Raw genomic sequence first — 20,346 nt, forward strand, 5'->3', positions numbered from 1 at the left:
TCTCGGGCCAAGTGTGTACTGCAAGCTCGGATGCGCCTAATCGACTGAACGTTATTATTATTGTTGTTATTCTCATACGAAAAATAAATAAATACATAAAGGGAAATAAACGGACCTCAGAGTAAGCGATCGTCATCTCTTTTCAAAGGGGAGATCTGGTTGTATTTCGCGGTATATATTGAACTGATCATCCTACAGTCGTCGTGATACTGAGATGTGAGTAGAGACTTTTTTTAAAAAATATATATATTAGTATTATTATTGGGAATAAACAGAAACGTAGTTCACGCGTTCGTTTTGTTATGGTGTGTCTCGTATTGAATATTTTGAGACGCGGTGATGCTGCGCGCTCGTTTGTGATGATATGACGTGTCTTTGTCAAGGTAATCTGATTTAAATTGTTACATTTGTGTCGGATGCCTCAATGGGGGTTTAAAGATGTATATAGTTTATTGTATTATAGATGATGTTCATGCTGCCCAGATGGATGTGTGCTGAGAATGCCTCATATCGCGCCCATCGCAGCCCGTGTGTGTGAGCCGCTATGTTTACAGTGAGCCCATTGGTTACAATGAAGTCATATGGAAGGTTATTTCAAAGCATCCCCTTTAGACGCTCCATAAGATGGCTTCTTGTAGATGTGGACATGACAGAGAGCTCATGCACAATATTATAGTGGCTCTAATCTTTCTCGTGTTTTTGAGGGTTTTTGAGGGTTATGGACAATTATAGATGATTGATCCATATGATAACCCCAACCAATGCCAATGCACGAAATGTAAGCATTGATACAGGCTCATTAGGATCATTTCAGTGGCAGTTGTAGTTTTCTATTTCTAGCACTCGGCAAGAGGATTTTCCTCCCGCTCCATTTGGCTCGAGTCAGTGTGGTTTCCTCATCAAGTAGGGTCCCTCTTGTCAAATGCAAGGAATGCATGCGTGTTAAATGGCTCAGAGGAGGGTGAGGGCTGCCTTCATGGCTAAGAGGGAACAGATGCTGAGTGAAATGTTTTGGTGTTCCCTCCCAGATCAGACTGCCCATCCTCCCCGGCCCCCTGCTGTTCACACAGCTCTCTAATCCCTGGCACAGCCCTGTTACTGCCTGCTATACAGCCTCATACCCATTAGCCACTGCCTCCTGGGCTATATAATACCCACACTGTCATGCTGGAGGCAAAGGTCAAAAGCCTTAATTTCACATCAGGAAAGATGCACAATATGCACTGAGGATTCTGCTTATGTCAATAAAACGTTGTTAAAATGTTTAATGGCAAATTTAGTACGGCCTGTTTGGGGGAAATTGTTATAAAATGTTTCTTTCATCAAAAGCATGCAAGATCTTATCCTCTAAAATAAGATTTCATATGAAAAACTCAAGTCAATATTCCATTGTGAATTTTATTATTGTGCCAGCCATCAATGTAAGTGGAATATTTTTTTCCAGTGTTCATACGTTGATGCCACAATTTCCCATCATATGCATTATTTGTCATTAACAAATGATTGACTGTGTGACGTCGTTTTGGTGTCGACAGTTTGAGTTGATGTGAATAGGGAAGTTTTTATTTTGAGGACATAAATGGCTTGAAATCACCATTGAGAAACAGGCGTGTTAGGCGGTCAGAAGAGGATATCCGCTCTGTCCTTATTTGTACTGCTCTGTGAGGAAAGACTCAGCTCTGTGATGAATGAAAAGATTGCACAGTTTCTGATGAGTTTCTGAGTCACTTCCACACTGAAGCTTCCACATTATCGCCTCCGACTCCGCGCAACAGTAATAATATGTTGAAAATCATCTACAAAACCAGATATATATATCTACAAAAATCTGCATTTCAGACATTTTAAGCATGGACCCTCTCTGAGACTCTGATTTCCCATAGTTCACTTGTGGTAATATTACCTAATGAGTGTCCTTGTTCTTAACCTGAACAATGTTCTCAACCTTTGTTAGTGTCTGAATGAAAAATGTTCAGTCGTGTTCATTTGCAATTTTGTTGCTATGGCAAGCATTAGATATAATTTTAGCTCTCTGCTTGCCGTTGAGGGAGAGGAATAGACACAGTGAATGTTGTGGAAGTTGGACTTGGAGATTACATATAAATTTAATCCTAAATCTTCCAGGTGTCATGCAACAGATCTGCCATGTTATCAGGTATATATTTAGCAACATTTGTGAAATTTGAAGGTGAGGGAGTGGGTGTTTTTTGGATTGTCAGAAGCAGTGTGTGTTTACTCAGGAGAATTATTTTAGCTTTGCTTTTCTTGGCTGTAAACACAGATCACGATGGAAATATGCCTCTGAGATTTACAGCGTTGTCTTATTCCTCGTCAGCTACATTGTCTCTGTGTTTGGTCCTCTTGCCATCAGGACAAGCCTGGAAGCTTTTACAGCAATGATGGAAAGTTTATGAACTCTGCCAATCAAGCTAAATTGTATTTTTGGCTCACATTCAAAATACCTGACCATCACATCCAGTTCAGTAACTTTAATCTTAGATGAAGACATATAATAAGTCAAATAATAAGAAAGGAGTATTTTTCACACAGTTTAGTGCCAATTGTAGAAAAAGTCAGTTAACATTGTTTGGTCGGTATAGGTCTCACAATTTGTCCCCAATATGCAATCTGACCTGACTTGCAATGCTATTTGTCCAGCAACAGCTCAGCATCTGCTTTAATGGTCAAAGATTTGTTTTTCAGATTTTAATTTGTGCACAGCTCACAACATTTTATTAAATAATTATCAGTTGGCCTCAGCTCTCCACTCAAGCACTACTGGTTCAATATTTGAATGAATATTGAGACTTTGAGAGAACAAAAGACCACAAAATAATCTGTAAACTTTACTTTACAGTAGTTTACTATCTAATCTTTCACACTGAGCAAAATCTACTTTTATAGGACTTTATGTAAAAAAGGAGCAGCAAAAGCTTGACAACTTTTAACTGTTTGACTTGCTGAGTCATTGAGTTGTTCAGTAAGCCAAGATCACTCAAATCACAGCCAAAAGCCAGTTGGGGAGCATTGTAGAGAGCCAAAGTGCTCTGTGATGTCAAATAAATAAACAACTTTGTAATAACAATGCACAGATCCAATGTCAAAATTTAAAAAAATGTCACTCTCACTGGTTATATAAAACAGCAAGTCTATCTGCCTTTCCTTGACAAATTGTTTATATTTTTGGTCATCCAGTGGTTTCTGCTATAGGCTTGGATACTGTTGCCAAGTAATTCAAGCCAAGTGCTGTTTCATATCCAGCTGACCAATTATAAATAGCTGAATCATTCACATCCCACAGCATGACTATGTAACTGCTGCAATGTGCTTGCAATGCAGCATCTTACTATTTTCATGTTCTTGTACTAGCAGTCATTTTCATTCCCTAAACCCATAAGTAGTGATTAGGTTTTTGTCCCGTTACTCTACTACATGGTGGAATGCCACACGGAGCCATTAGCCTCAGTGCCAGTGGAAACCACAGTTTTAAGTGGGTGAGATATGGACTCGGCTTATTGGATGCCATGGCTCCTAACAGTGACACGCCGAGGAGACGATAGCTTTATGCTAACTCCCTCATATCCCAGTGGGGGAATAATAGGCAGCTGTTTATCAGTTTGCTGGTGAGTGTGGAGGAACTGCTGAGAGAGATAAAGCAGGCCCTTTAGCTAAAACACAATAAGTTGGCCCAGCGTGAAGAGGGCTCCCTGAACTCCATGCTTTGTGGTGAAGCTATAACAAGCTGACTCACAGGCGCTCCCTCTCCCTTCTCTGTTTCATCTTGAGCACTGAATATGTAGTATCTGAACGTTACCTCTCTAAGAGCTCTGCTTTTTGTTGCACTACAATGCACAGTCATGTCATCCCTTGGTTATGTTGGTGGGGCTTTTGCTTTCACTTCAACATGCACCCTTTTTTCTTCTTACAAAGGCATGTGTTTTGTTTTACATAATCGGTCATGGCATATAGCAAGGTCGTGGTTTTAACCACTCCCATATTTCTTGATGAAATATGGTGTTTTTACAGACAGGAATGCATACTAACTACTTCCAGATGCTCTCATTATATACTGTTCCTATTTCCCCTCAGTGTAGTGAATGTAATGTAGGTTATGTCTATTTTACATGCTGCAAGGCATCCGTACTCACATTTTCAATGTAGCAAAATAAGCAAAGCGAGATAACTTGTAAAGCAAGTCCAGTGAGTGAGTTTTAGCAAGTGATTTATGAGGTGATACTGATTTAGCCGGCCTAAGCTCCTCAAGCAGGTCTCACGAGCCTAAGAGCCGAGAGGCAAAGGCCTGCTCTCCTCTTGTTTTTAATCTAGACTATACCCAGCAAAATGATGACAATGCATAACTGAAGCTCTTTCTTTTCCCTCCCCTTCCTTGCCTTTCAGCCCACAGAGTGGGAATGGGAAATGATGGAGGATAAAGGGCCCCGTGTAGCCGACTACTTTGTGGTCGCCGGCCTAACTGATTCGTCTAAGCCTCTGGAAGAAGAGCTCCACCTTGATGATGTCGGTCCTAGGTCTGCTAAGCCCAAAGCCCCCATCACCGATGTTGCCGTGGTGATCCGCTCCTTGGGTGAGGAGGTTCCCCCGGGGTTCACCTGTGTGGACAGCACCCCCTCAGGCCTCTCTGCAGAGCTAAATGGAGCCAGCCTTCGAGGCCCCCAGATCTTCCTGTGCTACAAGCGAGGCAGAGATAAGCCTCCACTGACAGATCTTGGGTGAGTAGTAATCCTCAGTCACTGACCCTTTACTCGGCCAGCAGCACTAATCACTTCCTCGTCTTGGGTCATTCTTAATCTACTCTTATGCACACCCACTAGTTTTACATCTCTGCAATGGATATATTGTTTAATCTGCTTTGCAGCCATAATCACTGAATGAAAAGAATGCTTTGTTGCAACTGTACATATGAAATGAATAGACACCCAAATACCGTCTCTTATCCCAGGGTTCTGTATGAGTGGAAAGAGAAACTGAAGCCTGGATGTCACTTAGTCCAGACCACACCCTCAGGTCGCCCTGCCAACATTAGTAGCTCATCCTCCCAACGCATCTACATCACCTACCGCCGTGCCCCGCAGAGCCAGCCCCACACCTCACTGGCTGTCACTGATGTCTGCATCATCATCCCAGGCAAAGGGGAGACGCCCCCCCATACCTTCTGCAAGGTGGACAAGAACCTCAATAGCAGCATGGTGAGACAGACCTCAAGAATATTCTAGTATCGTTATTGTGTCTGCATTGTGAGGTTACAAGTATCGATACCTAGGTACCAAGTACTAATTTGAGATTAGTATTTTTTTGGGCTGCTTTGTTTTTCTACTTGAAGGCCACAGGCTAGTGTTGCACCTATAACTCAGTTATAGGTGCATTATTCTAATGTAGGCCATATGTTTAAATACTTGAAATACACATTTTCCATTTACTTATTAATGTTTTTGCATTAACAAGATTGAGATTCCTGTTTTTGCCATCGTGTCCAATCAGTTGTTGAGAATGGCATCCCTAATCAACCCAGACAAGATGTTTTCTGAAATCTGACAGTCTGTTTCTTTTCCCATGCTCCAGTGGGGATCCTCAGTTTACCTGTGTTACAAGAAGTCTCTGGCTAAAACTAACACCATCGCATACAAAGCAGGTAAAGTGTGTGTGGAAGTTGAATTTTTAGCTTGGCTAAATCCAGAATGCTAAACTAACCTGATTGTGAATATGTCACTACCATTTAGGCTCTTTTGCAGGCAGCATTTCAAAGATCCTGTTTTGAACTGGCGGCAGTGTAGACTGTGAAGACTGTGTTGTGTTATTTTGCATTCGTGTCCAGGTCTGCTGTGCAGGTACCCTGAGGAGGACTACGAGTCCTTCCCACTGCCTGAGTCGGTGCCTATGTTCTGCCTTCCCATGGGAGCAACCATCGAGTGCTGGCCGGCACACACCAAACACTCTCTGCCTGTCTTTTCCACTTTTGTGTTGACGGGGGCCTCTGGAGAAAAGGTAGAACCACCTACTTACAATGGCAGCTGGAATAAATATGTTTTCCCCTTCATCTTTTTTCACTCCCCAGTTTCAAGTTGTGTCTCTCATTTTTCTCTGCCGATTTGTATCACACAAACACCCAGGGAACTGCACACATAGACATACGCACACAGACGCGCGTGCACATACACCAGACTCACATTACAAAGGAAACTGTCGCTGCTTACAGACGTTTGGGAAAGGTTTCCTGCTAAGTTTCATTCACATCATCATTAATTAAGTGGTTGCCCCAGAGTTAGCTGTAGTTTTTGTGCCCATAATACACAATGTTCCACTTTTGCTTCATTTCAGCCATGCACACACACACAGACTCACACACAGACTCACACACACACACACACACACACACACACACACACACACACACACATTTGTACATGCATGCCCTCACACATGTACACACTCTCTCTCTTTCTGTCTTTCTGTGTGCAATAGTAATTATCCCGCCTGGATTAGTTTGTTGGAGTTGTGTTTCTAAGAATCCCAGACAATCTTAATCAACTTCTTAATGCTGACCAGAATCAAAATGGTCTTAGGGCTCTGTATGGAATACTAAATAGTTGTTAGCCTTTGAAAGCAATGCGGCATAAAAGGAATTTTTTGCAGCTGATCCTTTGAATAATGGATAGCTCATCCACCACTTGGGCTAGTGCACAAATTCTTAAATGCAGAACGCCTCAGTGCACTCTTGCCTCCTCGCTGCAACCTCTTGTCTCCTGGCTATTCTCCTGGCACTATCATGTCTGGTGTGGTTTGTTTATTTATTTAAGAGAAAGGACTTCAAAGGACTCGGTTTATTTTAGCTGCCCAGTTTTATCTGCTTTAGTTTGATGAGAATTCTCTTCTAAATGTGCCACAACATCATATTATCTGAATAAAATGCTGTGTTTTCTTCAAACTATGTATCACTCATTTGGTTTGCGTCTTTGCACAAATGGCACCAGGATTTTTTTTTCACCTAATAATTTTTTTTTTTTAAGTAACCTAAAATATCTGTTCATGCGTCTGTGATCTGTTTCTGTCCAGGTGTATGGTGCAGCCATCCAGTTCTACGAGCCCTACCCAGAGGAGAGCCTGACCGAGCGGCAGTGCTCTCAGCTGGGCTTCCACAGCTCTAATCTGGGGCCTGATGGGACCCGGAGCATTCACAGCAACAAGAGCATCTGCCTGCTCTCCCACTGGCCCTTCTTCCAGTCCTTCAGGAGCTTTCTTACTTTCCTCTACCGATACTCCATCTCTGGGCCGCATGCACTGCCTATTGAAAAGTGAGCAGTGTTTTATGCATCCATTTTTAGTAGGGCTTTGTAGTTTAGTAGGAATTTGAATTTGGCATCACGTTTTTCAAATATTAAAATGATGATGATGATGATGATGATGGTGATGATGTGATTTTTGCTGAGGTCTGAATCATATTCTGGAAGAATATGATTTGTTAGACAGAGCATCTTTCTGTCACCACAGTGCTTTTTTTAGAGTGGTATTTTCCTCATGTCATTTTATTTTTCTCAAAAAATTGCAGCTCCTACGCTTTGGCTGTAATTTGTGCATTTTCTCCTCCACAGGCACATCTCTCACTTCATGCAGACTGTCCCGTTCCCCTCCATACAGAGACCTCGCATCTTAGTGCAGGTGAGCTTTTGTAAGGTCAAATTGATGGCCCCAAAATTTGTGACGTGATGTGACTCATTCGTCCACCCACTGATGCACACTCCTGTGCTTTTTTGTTTGTGTGTTTGTTTGCTTTTCTTTACAGCTCTCACCGCATGACAGCCTGATTCTGAGCCAGCCTGTCTCCTCTCCACTGCCTCTCAGGTAGTGAAACATCAACCAAATGCAAAACTGTGGACATGATAACATATTTACAACCATCTTGATTTAGAAAAATTTAATTTGTGTGTGTGTGTGTGTGTGTGTGTTAGTGGTGGAAGCCTGTCCACACTGCTGTTGAATCTAGGCCCTAAGAACGCAGCCACTCTGTTGGTGCTGGCCGTCACTGAGCACAAGATCTTGGTTCACTCCCTCCGTCCAGCGGTGCTGACGAGTGTGACAGAGGCCCTTGTGTCTGTAAGTCTCACTCTTCCTTCATAATAAAGCTCTAGAGCAGTGGACTTCAAAGTGAGGGCCGGGGGCCTCCAGGGGTCCCTGGGGGGGTTTCCAGGGTGTCCTCAGCAAAATGAGGAATAGTTTGATTCCATTATAGTTTGACTCACTAGGAATTGTTACAATACAAAAAAATGTGCGAGTTATTAGTTTGTCATTAAGTTTTAATCTCACCTTTTGTTTGTCAGGTTTCAAGTGTGACATCTAAACAATTTAATACTTAACATAAACCAAAATATCTTTTCTTATCAGGTGGCTGGGGCAAAATCACTTCAAATGAGAGTCCCTTAATGGCTTAATGAGAGCCAACTTGTTTTTCTCTTCTTTTTTTGTCCAACATGAAAAACTTTAAATACTCCGCTGCTCTCGTGGGTGGTCTTTAAAATGATTATGGGCACAATGGTGATGCATTTATCACAGTGAAGTAAACCCTCTTGGATAATATGGTTATACAACAGTCCTCTGATGGTTCTCTGAAAAATGTTCTTAGTATTAATAAAAGGAGTCAAGAGGGAGAAGTGGGAACAGAACGTAAGAAAGATTGCCAAGAGTTAGCATAGACCAAGTCCAATTGTTTGTGTAAGATCAGGTTTCTGCAGTCGCTGTATTGTATGCGTTGACCTTACTGATGCGTTGTCCTGATGAGACTCCACGCTTTCTCCACGCTTTCAGATGATTTTCCCTTTCCACTGGCCGTGCCCCTACATCCCTCTGTGCCCACTGGCCCTGGCCGATGTGCTCAGTGCACCATGTCCATTCATTGTGGGTGTGGACTCCCGATACTTTGACCTGTACGTGCCCCCGGCTGACATCAGCTGTGTGGACCTGGACACCAACACCATCTCCCAGTGAGTGTCCTCTGACTGATGGCCGCTTTTAAACACCCAACCTGAAATCATTTTCACGTATCTAGGTTTTCCTGACATAGAATCATTAAGTTCATCACAATGTTATCAGTATCTGCCAACTAAAGCCTCTCTTATGCAACGAGATGGACTGGAATGTGAAATATTCTTATTGCATACAAAAGAACATTGGGGTACCGCTGATTTCCTACATGAATGCAAAAGATATTTTGTGGAGAGATTAAACTGTCAGCACTGGTGTCAGTGAGTCTGTCTCCCTCCCTGTATCTCTTAATAGTGTTTTTTGAGTGTCCTCCCATGTAATGGAAACCATATGGTGTGTTTTCAGTAAGGACGACAAGAAGGCTTTAACATGGAAGATCTTGCCCAGGAGAGCCTGCAAGCATCTTCTGAATAGTTTGAACAAGCTCTACCAGCAGCTCATCGAGGGTGAGTATAATGCTGTGTCATCATGTCTGATGTTTCATGAATAATTGAAGCACTTGACCCTGTTGAGTCAGCATCTACAGTGATTTTCAAAGGATGAACCTACCCTGTTACTCATACAGTGTTACTTATCACCAAATAACGATGCTCAGTGCATTACAAGAATATTTTCCGATAAAGTGCAGATTATTTTCAGTTGGAAGTCCCTCCAATTAGTGATTTCCTTGAATGGCTTTTACCTCTCCCTCAAATCGCAGCATCATAAATCAGGCAGTATAGCTCATTTCTCTGTGCAGTTGGGTGTCTGGATTTGCACAATAGCCTTTTTTATTTCTTTATTTATTTATTTTGAGAGACAGTGCAATTCTGTACTTATGCAGGATTGCATAACAGGGCTTTTGTTCGTATTTGCCAGGACTGTGCAATAGGTTTTTACTGTGTATTGTGTAAGGATTGTAGAATGTTTTTAATGTACTTTTGCAAACTGTACTTGTACATTTATTGAGTATATTCAAGTCTAGCATAGTCGAGTAATTTGTATTGATTTTTAAAGTAAGATTTTGTGTGTGTTTTTTTTAATTATTATATATTGTATATGTGTACAGCAGTCACATTGGAAATTTCTCCTTTGGGGCACTAAAGCACACTTTGACCTTTATAATGTATTGCATTATGGTCTGTTGAGGCTGCTCTCCGTGGAGATCTCTGCCTGTCTTTTCTGCCAGAGATTTCTGGTGTTTGATTTTTGAACATTGGTGTGAATTTTAATTTACAGAGAAAACCTTTCTCTTTGATTTGTATAGGTTAACACCAAAATCTGACATTTACTGTTGATATTTACATTACTGAAACAGTCATGCTGCAAAGCACAAACAAAATGAGCCTGTTTGAGCATGGATGTTTCCTTTAAAGCTATTTCAGGCTTTCTGCTGTCTGTTCTCACGATGCACTAGTGAGAAAAATGTTGGTACTCAAGCCAAACAAAAATGTCCCTCTGTATTGATCATATACTTTGTGGCCAACAACACATAGTTTTCATTTGTCTGACAAATATTTTAGTGCTTTTGCCCCATGTTCATGTGAAAACTAAAATGCAAAACAGCAAAGAGCTGATTTAAACCAAGCTTATCGATTTGGTTTGTTTCATCGATGTGTCCTTTTTACCTAGTGACAACATGTGGTCATGATGTCACAACATCCCACTCATAGATTTAATGTTTATACATTTCACACATGCTGGTATTTCGTGCTCTCAGGTGGTCAGCTGAACCACGAGGACGTGCACATGGAGCACACAGTGACTGACAGTGAGCTCAGTGGTGGGAAGAGCTTGCAAACCCTGGAGCTGGAGATCCAGGAGGCCTTCCTGCGCTTCATGGCAGCCATCCTGCGGGGCTACCGCTCCTACCTGCTGCCCATCACCCAGGCCCCCTCCGAAAAGACCACCGACGCCAGCTCCCTTTTCGACATCCAAGGTCAGTTTCAGTTTCCAATCAGTCTATGCTGAGTGAGTTGATTGTTAGGAACAACTTTACAAGAACACTACCCTTATAAAAGGTTTAGGAATGGCTTATAATTGCTTTATGAATTAGGCTGTAAACACTTTCTAAATCATTAATAAACAATCATAAAGAAGTTATACCACAGTTTTCATGCATCAATGCAGGCTCACTATTTGGTAAGATGAAGTTACTGCTGCACTGCATCTATTCTGTTAAATCTCAGATCTTGCTAATTATAATTATTTACTAATTATATATTAAGTGTTTACAAGCTAATTAATAAGCTAATGATAAACCATTCATAAACCCTTTTTGTAAAGGTAGTCTTGTTGTAGAGTGGTGTCAAATGTTATTTTAAATGTAATAAGGGCTGGGTGATATGTCAGTATTATATCAATAGCATGCATTATAATAAATGGATGTTATTTGGTTGGTCTTATATTTGCCTCTACCTGCTTGATCATTGTATCCACAGCCGTGATGATTATTTGCTATATCCTTTGTACATATGTCATGAAAGCAAAAATAATTATCCCTACATTACCATCACAATGTCGAAGTATTCAGTCAAATATATTGGGATATTTGATTTAGTCCATTTCACCCTGCCTTATATGTGTCACAAAACAGACTGACAGGGCGTTGTTACCCTCCCTTCATGTGATTTAGCTCCACTCTGGGTCATGGAGTAAAGGTCTGGAGCCACGCCATCAAAGTTTGGCCTGAATCACCACTGTAATGACTCGGGTGATTTAGCTTAAGCCTCAGTGGAAATTAGGCATAGATGACATGCCAGAGAAACGACCGTGATTAATAGCGCAATCTCCCCGCACATCTGTGTGCTCTTATGCAAGCAGAGAGAACTAGAGAACAAGTTGTTTCGTACCACAGCATTAATTTCCTGTAAGTGCGGGTCCATTGTTGCTATAGGAGTTCGCGCCTTGACCCCGATTCATAAGCACTCTGACCCGGCTTTACAGGGAAATGACAGGTTGTACAATTACAGGCAGCTAAGCAGTCTGGTCTGATGTCTGCATGGCTGCCCGCTTGTCATGGTCATACTTTTTAACACATTATTGCTGACTGTGGTTGTCTTTGGTAGGGTTCCTGAAAAGTCGAGACCGTTCCCATCAGAGGTTCTACTCCCTGATGACGAAGACTCAAATGTTCATCCGTTTCATCGAGGAGTGCTCCTTTGTCAGCGATAAAGATGCCAGCCTGGCTTTCTTTGATGAGTGTGTTGATAAGGTGAGATTTGCTGCTCGTTTGTGTTATGGACAATGTATTTCCTGTGGCGAAAAAAAAAAAAAAAACCTACACAAAAGAGTCGCTTCATCCTATTGTCTCAGTACAGTAATCTAATAGTAATTAAAGTACTTGGTCTGGCCTCCACCTTTTTGAGTGAGCTTCTGAGAATGAGCTGAGTCATTTAGAGGAAAGATTAATCACATGTCATCCTTTCCGTTAAGATGTCTTAGTAATGCCTTGTTTTACTTGATGCTATTGGCAGAACTAATAAGCAAATGACAGGAACTAATAGAAGCAAGCAAAGAGTAATTAGCACCCCAACATTTCCCTTGAGCCACTCATTAACACCAGCACTAAGCTCTTCTAATCAGTAATTCATCCCTCTGCCTCTTTTCTCTCTTTTTGGCGTATGCTTTTTGTCTACTTTTGTTTTTGTTTTGTTTTTTTTGTCTTTCTTTTGTCTTCTCTTTCTCATTCTTTGTTTCCCTTCTCTTTCTGCTGCTCTTTGTGTCATCTTGGCCCTGTAGCTATTCACCACTGGAGGCAAGGTAAGCTTCCAGAGCCTGAGATCTGATTCCTTTTGTCATCTAAATCTTTTGTGTTTGAGACAGCAAACATATTATTTGTCTTGTTTAAGGGACAGTGTTATGCTTCATTGGCTGTTTGTGTTGTTCTGTGTAGTATCATGTGCAGTCCTACTCAAAAGGTGTGTGACTCAGCTCCGCAGGTTGAATGTTTGTGTGTGTGTGTGTGTGTGTGTGTACTCAGTATGAATAAATCATGAAAAGAGACAGTGGAGTTGCAAGCGAATGAAACGTCTTGGAGCTATATGCATTAGCTGTCCCTGTGAGTTAGCGATCTCAGTGTGCATTATTGAATCAAGTGCCATTAGAATGAACTACACTAAAAGGTTGTGCTGAACTATTATAGACTCCGAAGTGACGTTTAGACACTAAGATAAATTATTTGTGCTCGCCATCCCAGATTTCCTTTGTGCATTGTCCCTGCTCCAGAAGCCTCTCTGAAGTATAGAAGAGTGATTGAAAAAGACAAAGACAGAGGCAATAAACCCTTTTTTTCTGTCACAGTCTGTCTGAATGCACTTTAACTGTGATGACTTTTGGTGTTGAAATCCCAACGGGATCCGGAGTAGTCTTAAAGGGCTACACTTTTGGGGTTTTGACAGATTTTATGAAAACAACTTGCATGCACATTTCTCCAACAGGAAAAAGAGCAAAACAAAGCCCCCCACATCTCCACATCCCCTCAAACTTGTGCAATCAGGAAGTCACACTTGCATCCTATGAACTGCTAGAGCTCCCGTATGAATGGTCATTGCGGTTTTTATTGAGAAGCGGAAGCATTGATTCATTCAGCTTCATTGCTGCTGAAGTTGACAACAAGAGGATGATTGAGAAAGACCTCTTAGTATTAAGAGGAAGGGCAACAAGCGGAACAACATAAAGCAGGATAGAGGCGAGGGCATGCAGGTCAGTTGACTGAATCATCCACTCGACTGAGTGGAACAAACCCTGCAACGCAGCAGCACCAGGGAGATATTCAACTGCTCTCAGTGTGGTGTGTACTGATATTAACATTTTTTTTGTGGAGCTCATGTCCAGGCTAAGCCCAAAATTGATTACCACAAGCCAAGTGACCTCACATCAACGTCCTGTAACCGGCTTTCATAATCTCCCACACAGATATTCAGTGGTGATTTTCTCTTGTAATAAAGAATACGTGGGCCTCACCCTGACGTGTTCCCTCAGACAGAGCTTTATTGCTGCTGTTGTCCTCAGCACAGCACACAGGCCGTCGGATCTTGGTGCTCTGCCCCAGACAAAGGCTCGTTCAGAGAGTTGTTAGGCAAAGGAAGTGTGGCAGTTCAGTGCAAAATGTAGTTTGCTGCCAGAGTTGTACAATTTAATGGTATCATGTCCTTAGGGCAACATCTCTGCAATTTTGTCCAGGTCACTGCAGTTTAGATTAATTTAGTCTTGGAAAGGAGTGGAGGATTCATAGGATCAGACCTCTGCCTTGGCATTGCCTGTTAAACTGAATGGAATGAGGACAAAAGCCATATTCTTGAAACGTATGGACTCATTACTGCTGTGTGTTTGTCCTCACTGAACCTCACATCTGATCTGATCTGAGGACTGATCTCATGTCAGATTCCTACAAGACAGCATTCAAGCGTATGGCTTTGTGTTTTACCATAGCTTGGAGGGTAGATGGAGAACAGAGCGCAGATCAATGACGAATGTGTGTCTCTTTTAAAGCAGATGGACAGCGAACGGCCAGAGGACACCAGACTGATTGAACTGGATGAGTCGCACCGCAGTGAGCACACGGTCTACATTAACCCCCCGGAGCTGCCCCCGTTACCACAGGGAGAGGAGTATCCTCTGTGTCATAGGTACCGTGCTGGAGATCTATCGCTGAACAACAATCCAGACACACTCTTTATCTGTTGTTTCTGTCTCACTCACATGCACTCACACACACACACACACACACACACACACACACACTCCACGAATACATCACATTGCAATGGGTGTGCACAATCCAGGTCCCGAGGGAGAGACTTTGCTTAAATTGCCTCTATTGTTGCAGAATTTGTCACTGCTCTAGGGCTTTGTGATTATTTTGAGCTGGAACACATCGCTTTTGGATTCTTGTGCCGGTGCTCAAGCTTCTACGGTGTCAAAGCCAACATATTGTGCATGTTTTGGCTTTGCCAGTGTTTTTGTGGGATAAAGTACGTTTGATGTCTATTTTTGCACATGTCAGAGTATCTGAGAGTCTATGTCTCTTTGTGCAGCTACTCTGGTTTCCCTGTGCTGAATGCTAAGCTTCTGGAGCCCCTGGAAGGACCAAATCCTCCATCAGCTGGCATGGCACCGCGCCACAGCAGCCCCGCCAGCCCTACGGCCATCTTCAGACGCTCCAAACAGGTCAGCTGTGCAAACAGTCTGATTCTCTTGGCAGTACCCTGCTAAACACTATTACTTTTATATTTAGCCTCAGGGGTGAATGATGATTTCCTGTTTTTTTGGAAGCGCAGGAATACCGGCCATAAAGAAAACAACAAACCTATTATGTCTTACCTCACTTTGTTCCATCATAAATGACCACTCTGGAAAAACATGAGTATTTGTCACTTTGATTGTCCAGGCACTGTGGCTCTGATCCTCACACTCCTTACTATTGTTTGCTGGTCATGCTGGCAATCTAGGAAGTGAATATAGGAGTTTTACTGCCGCACTTACTGCATGTCACTGTGGATGAGAATGTAGATGCAAATGCAAGAATGTAAATATAGTCACTACAGGAAAGCCAAGTCATTTTACATTTCGTCATTTGTTTCATCTCTCTGTCAGGAGATCAAATCAGCTCAGAAGATGGCCAAGACCTACTCATCTATGCCCCAGATGTGGTCCAAATGCCTGCTGCGCCACTGCTATGGCCTGTGGTTCATCTGTCTGCCAGCTTACGTAAGCACCTGCCACTCCAAGGTGCGGGCTCTGCGCACAGCTTATGATGTGCTGAGGAAGATGCAAGAAAAGAAGCTACAGGCTCCTGATGAGGTAGGAAGAGCACAACAGCAAGCTCTGTCAGGAAACTCTTAAGCTGATGGGTCTTCTCATTGGTGCGTTTATTCAAAGTGAACCAATCATCATCTCACCTCCTTACTCAAAGCCTTTAAAATGGCAGTTTGCCTTGTCAACTTGCCCCTGCTGCCTCTCTATGCTTCTGTAATTCATTGCTTTATTTAACCGTCCTCCTCCTCAGGTCCAACTGCTTAAATCTGGTTTTTATGCGGGGGTTTATGTATATCCCTATGTGCTGCAGCGATTCATGAAGTCAAATGTATGTGCATTAGCTAATGCAAAATCAGATCACTTTATCAGATCATTTAATATATGCATATTAATACATATGTTGTCCTGACTGAAATATTAATATCGTGTAGAACATGCTGAAATGAATATAGTGTCCAGCCATTTTTGATCATAATGAACATGGGTATTTAGGTTCTCTGTGCTTCTGTCACAGGTGTGTTACCGTGTATTGCTGCAGCTGTGTGGCCAGTATGGCCAGCCAGTCCTGGCCGTCAGGGTGCTGTTTGAAATGAAGAAGGCCGGTGTTCAACCCAATGCCATCACCTATGGTTACTACAACAAGGTGGGGGTTCCTACTTAAAATATGAATAAACTAGTTTGACTCAAACTGTTCAGTTTAAGTCATGCTGTTTGATCACAAAAACATGTTCCTGCTCCAGGCGGTGTTGGAGAGCACCTGGCCCTCCACCACCAGAGGAGGCTACTTTTTGTGGGGCAAGCTGAGGAACGTCATTCTGGGTGTGGTGCAGTTCAAGCAAGTGGGGAGGAAGCAGCAGCCCCCACTCAGAGATCCTCACCTGTCAGGTAAGACTGCGTCTCTTATGCACGGACTGCTTACTGACACTGACACGCCTCATAATCAAAAAGTTTTTAAGATTGCATGAATTTGAGCTTTTCAGCCACTTTCTCATAGTTGTGATTTTACAGTAAATGGTAAAATGAAAATAAAATGATTTTTTTCGCCTTATTTTCCCTAGTTTTGCTTTAATGAATGGCAACATAAATACGTCTGATCTTGTAAAAAGCCTGTCCTGCCAGATGTCCCTCCCAGTCTCATAACCAGGTTTATCTTCCTCCTCCTCCTCCAGCACTTATTGTTCCCACCCAGAATTTCATTAATGACTAATTAAACTGAGTAAAGAGCTTTTTGTCCCGGGCTGCCACAGTACACAGGTTGAACTTAATGTCGGTCCCTTGTTCCCACAGTGGCCCAGAAAGACTCTCATTACCATAATGACATGGTGTTGGAGAAACATCATGTATTTCTATTACATCCCCAAACTCTGTCATGATCTGGGTCTATCCCTTTTCATTCCCTTTTCCTCAGAAAGTGGATTTTCTTTTTTGTGAGAAAAGGTTTCTATGATATATAGATATATATATAGATATCTATATATCTATATATATATCTATATCTATCTATATAGATATATAGATCTATATATAGATATATAGATATATAGATATCTATATAGATAGATATAGATATATAGATATATATCTATATAGATATATATAGATATATATAGATAGATAGATAGATAGATAGATAGATATACTAGGCCATATATATATATATACTAGGCCATTTTTCGCAAGTGAGCAGACAAGTGCAGGATTGAGGTTAAGAAGTGTTTTCTTTTTATGTTGTAGGCTGGAGTCCAGGTTAAGATAACAGGGTAGGCACACATAGCACATGCAGACAGGAAATCTCAACTAATAAACTGAACACGAACAAACTAACTAAGTGAAGGCAAAATAGCAAACCAGCATTTAAGATAAACAGGAACCAGCAACAGTAAGTCTGGCTGGGTTTTGGAAAAAAAGCAAAAGGCAAACAGAATTCACAGGATTGTGACACCGTGCATCCTTGCATTAGATGATAATGATCACAGCACTGTTCTGTACATTTTTGTATTGCTGATATACTAGACAGGCTCTTGTCATACAATCCTGGGAGTAGACTGTAATGCATTTTGCCTTCTTGTACACTCTCAATTCTGTTGTCCTCCCTCAGATGGCAGTGATCTTGACACGGTCAGTCATGGCAGTCTCGACAGCGCCAACGACTCTGCTGAGCGCGCCTCCTTCGACACTGACTTCACTAAAATGGATTCCAGTGATGATGGATGTAGCACAGGTAGCAAGCTACATCACTATTCCTTTCTTCCACCTATTATTTCACTCTCCCCACTTCACTCTGTCACTCCCACTCCTTGTCTCTTGACTGCTCCTCTGTCTTTGGATTTGATTTGACCTCAGAGGATAACACAGGTTTTGTTTTTTTGTTTTTTTTTTTTGTTTGTTTGTTTTTTTGTTTTTATAAGTCTAGGTTGTCTCCTTTCCATTACTCCCTGTGGTATTATTCATGCAATTGGCATAGTTGCAGATGTCAGGGCTTGTTCTCCTGTCTACAAAACGCATAGCAAGCTGCCAGTCATTCCTGTACAGAGTGAAAAACAATTTCCACAGACTTGAAAATGGAAAAAAGCTAGATGATCCATCACAGTAGTTTTGCCTTTTTTTTAAATCATTATTTCATTGTACCTAAGTCTCCACTAGGAAGCAAATAATCTCAAAAACATGTCTGACAAACTATGCTGGAATATCCATGCCTTTCTATCTAGGTTGTCAAATGAATTAATGATGGCCAATAAATTCAAGATAGATTTGACACTTGAGAGTTTGTATATTAATAATGATGAACACTTAGTAAGTTTTGCAACATGAATTACGAAATTATTAGCTATAAACAGTAGTAACTAAGCTATTCTCCTTTGTGATGCTTACTTCCATTGTGGTCCAGTCAAAAGATCAAACCCTCAAATACCAGCAGATTACATTCAAGCCACCTTTATCTTCAAACCAGTTTGGGCCTTGGTATGTCTGCTTTGTCGTCAGTAAATCACAGTAAAGATAGCTTTGGGAATATTGGTGCCTAAGCAGGCAAAGACTTTAAGACTATATATTTACAATGTCATGGATTTGAATTTAGCTCACAACCTTTTTCATTCCCTCTCTCATCTTTCTTATCCCTCCACAGGAAAGGATTGACTAAAGCAGAAATTCCATTAAAAATATAAAAGGCAGTAGAGAGGGCTTGTACTATTTCCTGCAGGAGTTTGACCTTGTGAATATACGCATAATCTTTTCAAAGATTATATTCCACTCCTGAGCTGCTGCTCCTGCTTTTCTATTCTGGGAGTGTTATGTGCTGTAAGCCTTAGGGAGTGTCGCCATGGCCTGTTGAAGAAAGACTCTCAGATCAGTTGTCTCTTATAAAGGATCCTGGGAGACTAAAGAGGTGGATTTTGATTCACTCAGCTCTTTCTGAGAGAAGAAGAAAGAGTACTAGAGAGAAAATATATACATATACAAAAATGACATTCAAGTTTTTAGAGGAGTAAAGATTTTTTTCTTTTTTTCAGGTGGCCAGTCAGACCAAGGATATGATTCACTGTCCAAAGAGGAAGAGAGGATGGGCAGCAGAGAGAGCGACAACACGCCACTGGCAGACGACAAGGGACAGAGGCAATTCAGTGAGTTCTGAATTAGCATCTAATTCTCATCACTTCATGACCATTTATGTACTGGCAAAAATGGTTTATTGGCAGGGAAATGAATCCTCTCTCTTTAAGAGGTGGGATATCATGTCCCACTGTGGGCAATGCAATTCTCCTCCTATCCATTTGCTGTTATATTTAGATGCTTTTGAGATAGAGATTCAGTTGATGGATTGAACCTGTTACGTAATCAGGTGATTTCATGCTTGATGGTATTGATTTATCATTGTTGTGCTGTTTAGAATTATATTTCAAGTGGCCATGCACTCTGTCTTAGCTGCAGGTCGTATGATCAATAGTCCTTACTTCAGCTTATTTAATCTGTGTGGCATTTCATCAGAACTCAGTTGCTTATATAATTTCATATTTTGGGACTGAATGCAAGACTGCCATCTTTTGAGACAAACACCTATCTCTTAAATAACCACACAACAACAAGTTAGTTCCTCTCTCTTCTTCCCTCTGCAATAGCAGAGTTGGCACGGAGAGCGTGCAGTTGGGGGCTTGTTGGCTTAAACTGCAGCAGTGATAACAGTTTCCACGCCAACGACATATGACTGTTCAGAAACGATTGAATTTCATCAGCTAAACCTACTGGGGCAGCAACAAGCTGTGACTTTTTATAATAAATGCAAATATTGTTGCAAATATGCATGAATGAAGTACCGGTAAAGATTTTATCAGAACTGACACAATTTCTAAATAGAAAGATTGGTAATTCAAAACAGAATGTGTTTTAGAGTAACCCTCTAACAGTTTGGTGTCATTTGAATCTCCAGTACCTGAGATTGAGGATTCAGTTTCTATCAGCATCACCTCTCCTTCCATTAGAAACTTCAAATCAACTGACGCCAGTGCAGGTCAGTACTACTCATTGAGACATCTTCCAGAAGGCATTATTATGCCAAGAAATGCCTAGAGTTATGCCAAAACTGTCTGTTTTTAGTCATTCTGTATGGAAATTGCATGT

At 41.5% G+C, this 20,346-nt stretch overlaps 1 protein-coding gene across 3 annotated transcripts in view; it reads left to right on the forward strand.

The window, feature by feature from the left end:
* The window catches only part of dennd4a (DENN/MADD domain containing 4A), a 27,381-nt gene continuing 7,035 nt past the window's right edge, over positions 1–20,346 (forward strand). Inside the window, exons 1-22 of one of the 3 annotated variants that reach the window (XM_030054029.1) lie at positions 1–216; positions 4,399–4,730; positions 4,961–5,207; positions 5,581–5,650; positions 5,834–6,003; positions 7,072–7,310; positions 7,608–7,674; positions 7,799–7,857; positions 7,965–8,109; positions 8,818–8,993; positions 9,340–9,440; positions 10,694–10,912; positions 12,042–12,187; positions 12,715–12,735; positions 14,467–14,603; positions 15,012–15,144; positions 15,571–15,777; positions 16,247–16,375; positions 16,473–16,617; positions 17,831–17,953; positions 19,242–19,352; positions 20,156–20,236. In XM_030054029.1, coding sequence (XP_029909889.1) covers positions 4,420–4,730; positions 4,961–5,207; positions 5,581–5,650; positions 5,834–6,003; positions 7,072–7,310; positions 7,608–7,674; positions 7,799–7,857; positions 7,965–8,109; positions 8,818–8,993; positions 9,340–9,440; positions 10,694–10,912; positions 12,042–12,187; positions 12,715–12,735; positions 14,467–14,603; positions 15,012–15,144; positions 15,571–15,777; positions 16,247–16,375; positions 16,473–16,617; positions 17,831–17,953; positions 19,242–19,352; positions 20,156–20,236 — 3,037 coding nt within the window. In that variant the 5' untranslated portion in view covers positions 1–216; positions 4,399–4,419. The remainder of the gene's footprint in view (positions 217–4,398; positions 4,731–4,960; positions 5,208–5,580; positions 5,651–5,833; positions 6,004–7,071; positions 7,311–7,607; positions 7,675–7,798; positions 7,858–7,964; positions 8,110–8,817; positions 8,994–9,339; positions 9,441–10,693; positions 10,913–12,041; positions 12,188–12,714; positions 12,736–14,466; positions 14,604–15,011; positions 15,145–15,570; positions 15,778–16,246; positions 16,376–16,472; positions 16,618–17,830; positions 17,954–19,241; positions 19,353–20,155; positions 20,237–20,346) is intronic. The other 2 variants (XM_030054030.1, XM_030054031.1) reach the window with 2 other exon arrangements.

This window comes from Myripristis murdjan, chromosome 6, assembly GCF_902150065.1.
Source record: "Myripristis murdjan chromosome 6, fMyrMur1.1, whole genome shotgun sequence".
NCBI lineage: Eukaryota > Metazoa > Chordata > Actinopteri > Holocentriformes > Holocentridae > Myripristis > Myripristis murdjan.